This window comes from Pleuronectes platessa, chromosome 10 (genome assembly GCF_947347685.1).
Source record: "Pleuronectes platessa chromosome 10, fPlePla1.1, whole genome shotgun sequence".
Lineage (NCBI taxonomy): Eukaryota > Metazoa > Chordata > Actinopteri > Pleuronectiformes > Pleuronectidae > Pleuronectes > Pleuronectes platessa.
In genome coordinates, this window is record NC_070635.1 from 5,707,800 (window position 1) to 5,714,956 (window position 7,157).

At 45.6% G+C, this 7,157-nt stretch overlaps 1 protein-coding gene across 1 annotated transcript; it reads left to right on the plus strand.

The window, feature by feature from the left end:
• The first annotated feature begins 480 nt into the window (after positions 1–480).
• On the plus strand, positions 481–1,468 carry hamp (hepcidin antimicrobial peptide). The gene is made up of 3 exons (XM_053433708.1): positions 481–788; positions 894–971; positions 1,084–1,468. The coding sequence occupies exons 1-3, from the start codon at positions 702–704 to the stop codon at positions 1,189–1,191; spliced, it is 273 nt and encodes a 90-aa protein (XP_053289683.1). The 5' UTR covers positions 481–701; the 3' UTR covers positions 1,192–1,468.
• The last annotated feature ends 5,689 nt before the right edge of the window (positions 1,469–7,157 follow it).

The following is a 7,157-nucleotide window of genomic DNA, read 5'->3' on the forward strand; positions in this document are numbered from 1 at the left end:
CCGCAGTGAAGGATTTCCAGCGTGGTGCAGCTCGGTCGTGCCTGCAGCACATTGACCCGTGCAGTCCCGGCCTTTTCAGTGGGAATTTCCAGCCTTTGCTTCCCGTTTGCTCTGGGAAGAGGGAAAAGTCACATCTACAAGTATTTAATAAGCACTAGGATAGAGGATTGTGATGTATAAAAATCATGGTCTCCAGCAGCAGCAGCAGCGGGTTGCTCATGAGTGGAATTGTGTGCTCTGTCTGAGGAAAGTAATTTAATATTAAAGTTCAGAGCTGATTTGATATTGCAGAACGCTCCAAAATAGATGAGGGCATTTCAGAAGTAGAGTTGCAGAAGCACGAGGAGGAGGAGGAGGAGGAGGAATGAGGAGGTCAGAACTTCCCCAGCAGAGTTAGGTAACCGCTGCCCGGAATGGGACGGGCCTGCAGCAGCGATGAGGCAACACCGAGACAAAGTGCACATAAATACAAGTGAACTCCGCCAACCTGACCATCAGGCTGTGCACACGCTGACTGGGGGGGTCAACACAACTTCTGAAGAGACCCGCGTTCCTAGAGAACCACGAATCCATCGCCGGGAGCCGAAAGAACACAGGACGCTGTGGTGCTCGTCGGTGGCCGGACACCCATGAGACAGAAGACCTACAAGCCTCTAAGCTTCAGAAGGATTTCCTAACTCATCGTCTAAACCTCCCTCGAAATGAAGGCATTCAGCATTGCAGTTGCAGTGACACTCGTGCTCGCCTTTGTTTGCATGCAGGACAGCTCTGCCGTCCCGTTCCAAGGGGTAAGAACTCGACTTCCACTCGCCTCATTGGCTTATTAGCCGTAAATGTTTTGACAGGATGCTGAGACGCGGCGGCTCCTAAATGTGGCCGTGATTCATTAACAGGTGCAGGAGCTGGAGGAGGCCGGGGGCAGTGACACTCCAGTTGCGGAACATCAAGTGATGTCAATGGAATCGTGGATGGTACGTTCAATCGAGTGGATGAATTAAGCCAATTAGCATGAGCGGGTTGACATTTAAGTGGCTGGTGTTGGAGCCATAAGGAATGAACGCTCATGTGTCTTCTCTTCCACAGGAGAATCCCATCAGGCAGAAGCGCCACATCAGCCACATCTCCCTGTGCCGCTGGTGCTGCAACTGCTGCAAGGGCAACAAGGGCTGTGGCTTCTGCTGCGAGTTCTGACGATTCCCGCAGCACAACCCCACAATGTGTTAATTTATTACACTTTTTGTCGAGAAATGTCCTTTTTCTTGACCTCTTTTGTAATTTTGTATAATCTTTTAAATAAAACGGGGTCCGATTCATGGAAATAGCCCTTTGAATAGATAAAGAGCTGCTCTGTGTATTTATTGTGCATGTCACCCCGACACTCTTTTTTTGTAAACTGAATGAGGCGTCGGTCCAGATTTGGCTGTGTTTGTTTATCTAAATTAAATCTCTTAATAAAGGATGGAAATAATGAGCGTCTGGAGCAAATACATGTTTTTGTTGTGATGAAGAAGGAAAATGATTTGAGTCGGCGACAGGTTTATCACGAACGCCCGGAGGACATGAGCTGAATATTGTGCGTCTCATTAATCACAAGATATTAAAGGTCCGGTGTGTAAGATCTAGGTGAAACAATCTCATGGCACAAAATAATCCTCCTGGTGTTCTCACTAGTGTGTTACCTGAGAATGGGCCCTTTAAGTTTAAATACTTTATATATTTACATCGGGTCCTCTCTACGGAGGCTGCCATGTTTTTTTACAGTAGCCCAAACTGGACAAACTAAAAACCTTTTGAGTTTTTATGTCAACTGAAGCTACCACAGGTTCTCTCTCCTGATTGGAAGAGGAGGGTGAGGTGAGCTTTACCACTAGATGTCACTAAATCCTACACCCTGAACCTTTAAGCGATAAAAGGAAAATCTAACCACTTTGGTTTTCATTTTGCTGTTGACACTGTACAAACACACACACTATTTTTACCTCCGCCTAGTGGCCAAAGTCATATTCTTTCTAAACTGAATCACAATGAGGTGAGAGGTAGATAAAACCTTTTACTTTCTCCGTATTTCACGTTGTTGGCTTGTTGGCACATCAGCGTTTTGTCGTAAATACATTCTACTTAAAACATTTATTTTTCTAGTAAAAACCCTTCAGTGCATAGAAAGTAACACATTTCCTGTTTCCTAGAAATTCATCTGGTAGACGGGAGCGGTGTCAGCAGAAGTTATTTCCCAGTCTGGGCAGCTTCCAGGCTGGTGGGTGCCAGAAAATGATGATGTAACTTATAAGAAGTGAATGTGGGGGAAGAGCTCAGTGTGAAGTCCTGTCTGGTGTTTGGTGTTTTACCGTGTGAGCTGTGTCGAGTGCTGAGGGCTTCAGATCACCGACATTACGCCAACGCTGTGGCAGTATGCCCCCTGCCTGTTCAGCCTGTTATTGCAACTGAGAGAAAAATGAGTCACAAAATGTCTCAAAGATGTCTCCTTCATTATTCCACCTCAGTAAGGATGCCATTGAGCCCTGGCACAACGCATTGCATTACAAGCCAGGCCAAAGAAATGAATTGACGTCTCAAAATAAACCCAAAAGAAAAATATGTGTGTGTGTGTGTGTGTGTGTGTGTGTGTGTGTGTGTGTGTGTGTCTGTGTGCGTGTCTGTGTGTGTGTGTCTGAAGAATGAAGAATATTTTCAAATTTGCTACTTTCTCCCTCCTTCTTCTTTTTGTTTGTAACACTGCAGTGGACTGAATAGTCTTTAACGCTCCATCATCTTGAGTTTTAAACCCACATTTATAAACTCTAAATATCCTCTTGAACTTATTCCATCATTTAAAATCTATGGTTATATATAAAAAGGTGAGACATTAAAGAAAATAGAAACTATTATATTCTCATTGTCATTCCTACAACAAATTATGTTTTATACACAGTATAAACATTCAAAATAGTTAAATTTAAAGCAGCTACGGTCGGGACCTTACCAGGTTAATGTTGAATTCACAAACTGTTTCTGTTGATCCCTAACTGGTCAAATAATGAAAAAACCTTTTTAATAACCTTTATATCTGGTCACATTTCGTCAGGGGGGTTATGCTTTTAAATTAAATTAGTTTACTACATATTCTTCCTCTTGCAATATTATCATTATTATTGTTATTATACCAGAGCAGTTTCAAAGCCATAGTTGTGGAAGTGCATCAAAGACCCTGCCAGAATAAACAGGCTCATAATTTGTGATAAGCTGTGTCCAGGAAGGAAACTCCTATTCATTTCATTTCAAGCCACAAAGCATCTGTTTAATGTTTTCCACAGCACATGCGAGCACACACACACACACATACACACACTCACACACACACAAACACACATACAATTAAATCCAATCAATCTGTTTTGACAGTTAATCATTTTCTTAGTAATCAAATTCTGGCGATGGCTGATCATTTTATAACCTGCCATTATTTTCTGTGTATTGTCATGTCATCACAAACACAACACTCACTCAAGAGTAATAACACAACTGACATCCATCAATATTCACTGTAATTTAACAGCAGCTGTGTGTACGTGTCTGTCAATCCATATGTCCACATGTCAAACTCTGTGAACTACGTCTCGGTGATTAAATAAAAAATGTAAAATAACATGGACGTGTATCTGAGCTTCTACCAATAATTCTACTGAGGTGCAGCACGTCCAGATTGACCGAACTCTATCTCATGTATGTAACCTGGTCGGTTTCGGCTGCCGCCATTAAGCCAATGAAGCATAAAGTATTATGGGATAGGTTGGGCTGGATTCTCCCGGTGGAGTGCTTCGGGTGGAAGGACACATTTGTTGGCCGTATTTTGAGAAGCCTTCGTCTAGTTGTGCAAAATCGTCCTTCAAATGCAGCCTTTGTCATATCAGGAAGAGCAGCAGGTGGATTTAATAACATAATTGAGGGCTACATTCTAATAAGTGCATGTCACAGCAGGAAAAGCACAGATGCAAACAGCACTTAGCAGAGCACATGGCCTCCGCCGTGGCCCCTTAAATCCAATCAAGTTGCTCGAACTCGTATATATTAGTCCCCTGAAGATGCCCGAGTAAAAAAAGAAAAAGACCCATGAATGGACGGGAAATTGATGAAAAATGGTTAAAAAAAACAACCTTGGTATGTAAAAAAAAAAGTGAAAGAAGAATTCCTGTGTTCTTCCATTTGTGCAGTAAATGTTGTGGTGATCGGTCCTGCAGATTCTTTAAATAATCCTGCTGAACAAGGGCAGAGGAAATTGGTGCAGGTAACTCAATTCTGGGACCATTATCATTTCATCAGTTATTGCTGCATTGTTGATTGACGACCCTCTGCTGAGTTTAATTGATTAGGGCAACGAATTTAAAGAGTAACTTCAAATAATGAAACCGGACGTCAAACGAATTAACTAAAATAATGTGATTTTCAAAAAGTGACGATAATCCTCCAGAAAGCTTGTTTGTTTGTCCGATCAGCGGACGAATGGCAAAGCTACAGAATACGCAGGAAACATATTCTATCTGTATTTCTATATCACACACAGTTACATAATTAATCTTCATCATGGTACGGTTGGTTTGTAGGAAAATGATCTTCAAGTAATTTATTTAAAGTTCCGCTGAAGGTGAAACCACCCGTCAGTGGGAATTCAGCTTGATCTAAAAAGACCATCGTCCACTTCACGCTGCGTTTTCCTGAAATCCATTTTCCCAGTTGTGAATTCAGGCGTATTTTACTCCTGTGATATTGCCAGCAGTCACAAGAAGGTGACTATTTGTCATAATTACGGCTCGCCGCGGCGCAGCCTTTGGGTGAAGTGAGCGAGCGTGCTCGAGGAATGCTGCGATGACCTGAGGGCTCTCGAGCCCAGGTGTGATTTAAAAAGACAGGGCTGGGAATAGACATGGACGTCCTCTCACTCTCCTCCCGTCCTCCATTGATCTCAGGCTTGCTCAGAGGCCTCGGAGAAAACATGTTAATCGACTCCTCGGCTGCTGAGAAACGACCCCCCCCCATTCCCGAGCTTTTTGGAGAACATTTAGAAGCGAGACGCCGCTATTGACCAGCGGCCATTGCTGAGTTTCCACCACCTTTAGTAAAAGAGAGCCTCTTCCTCCCGCTGCCCGAATCACTTATCCTCACGGCCTGTGCAATGCATCGCACAAAAACCATTTGCATTTAGATCACCCCCCCCTTCTTTGTTGCATTGCACATTGTGTGTCGCTATCCCAGTCGATACTGCGCTGGGCTCCTAAGAAGAATGGATGGAGGTGGTAATGAAGGTGAACCACCAACACAAACACGCCGCCCGGCCGTTCCTCTGCCCGGCGCCGTGCAGCACCTGGAGTCGTTAGTTTTAATTAGCGGAGGGGAGTGATGGGAGCTCCCCCCCACCCACCCACTCCCCCCCCCCCCCTGGAGGGGAGCAGCTGAATACTCAGGCGTCCTCACACTGCTGCATACCTCTGTTCTTTTCATTGGTATTTATTGTAATTGATCCAACAGATCCAAAACCACAATAATTGTCTCCTCCTGCAACTGAGTGTTTGTTTGGAGGGAAAAAGAATATATCGTCCACATCAACATATTGATTAGCTCTTGTTGGATTGGTTAATTAAAGTCATTTTTCCCTCTCTTCTGGTTCCAAACAGCTGTGCAACGCGAGCGGGTTCCTCTCGTACGAAGAGCAGCTCGGAGCCTCAGTGGAAAATCGGTGTTGGCTGTGAGAGAGAGGAGAAGTCTGCTGATGGAGAACGGCACATGGTTTATCGACTGGGCAGCTCTCCACCGACTTTTCACGGAATTAACCTCCTGACAGTTGCAGAAAGTTGAGCAGCAGCTTCTCGCATCCTTAAACATCTCACATCCCTTCTCCACCGCTGCACAGATCAGACCTGGAGTCACCTGCGCCGCCCTGCCACTCCACCCACGCACCGCAGGCGCCTTGTTAGCCGAAGCCGAGGAGAGAGCGAGAGGGCGGAGGCAGGAGATTAGCTCGGAGGCGCTGATAACGTCCTGTGATATTTCAGAAAATCTCCTGTTTGTCTAATATTACACTTCCTATTGCTCGTCCAATCTTCCCAATCTTCATCTGTTTCATTCTTATTCAAAGCTGCGTTTGGAGGATTTGGTTCCTGATAGAAATGCTCAGCTCCAGCCCCCCCCCCACCCCCCCCCCCCCCCCCCCCCTTCTCTCACTCTTTTCCGGTGAAGCGTATTCCATCATTTACATTACCTATCAAATCTTCCAGTCCCTTGCTGTCAAATACTCCTCACTGCCTTTCCCAGCCTACCGGAATAGCGTAAGCCTATACCTCATCCTCAAAATGCATGCATACCAAGCGGTGGTGTTGGTGTGTGTGTGTGTGGGGGGGGGGGGGGGGGGGGGGGGGGGACGTCTGCAGAGGTTTGATGGAATTAGTTCTGAAAAAACAAGTCCCAGTGTTTTGAAAACCGTCAACACTCTGGCAATCCCATTGGTATGTAAAGTCCTATCTTGGTTCAGACATGTGGGACTTTTTTTTTTTCGTCCTTTTTTTTTCCGAAGTTTTCTCGAGCCGCAGTCCAACTGTGGGAATGTACACGTGCAGTGCAGGACTGTTGTGCCCCCCCCTCTCCCAGCCTGCACACGGATGTGAGGCAACATGTGTGGGTAAAGTAAAACATCTGAGGTGAAGCAGAGCCACTGGGGCGGAATCTGACACAGGCTTCCCTCTGCAAAACCATATTCCTTCTACCCCTATAGGCAATATCCTCAGATTGTGACCATACACACTGTATATATACACACATCGGGGTACGCATACTGCACAGCCTCACATCTCCCAGCAGCCTCCTGCATCCCAGCGCCTCCCTAAACCGTGCAAATGTGTGCACCCTCGAATGCACATGGCCATGTGTTAAAATCAGAATCATGTCCGTGTTACTCAGACTTATATTACCCTTGGGAGGGCGATGTGTTTGAGTGCTGCGCCGTGCCCCTTGGTCCGTGCTGATTATATCAAACAATATGCAGCATGGCGGGAATGCATAAGGAGAGTGGGTGCATCCCCCCCCCCCCCACCCCCCCACCCCGAGGCTGAACTGTGAAAGAAGCTGCTTTATCTCAGGGCTCAGATTAATACGCCAGACTTCGGAGGAGC

Coding starts and splice junctions, on each gene's coding strand:
- hamp (XM_053433708.1), top strand. CDS start 702: ATGAAGGCATTCAGCATTGCAGTTGCAGTGACACTCGTGCTCGCCTTT. Junction 789..893: donor CTGCCGTCCCGTTCCAAGGG/GTAAGAACTCGA, acceptor ATTCATTAACAG/GTGCAGGAGCTGGAGGAGGC. Junction 972..1,083: donor TGTCAATGGAATCGTGGATG/GTACGTTCAATC, acceptor TCTCTTCCACAG/GAGAATCCCATCAGGCAGAA.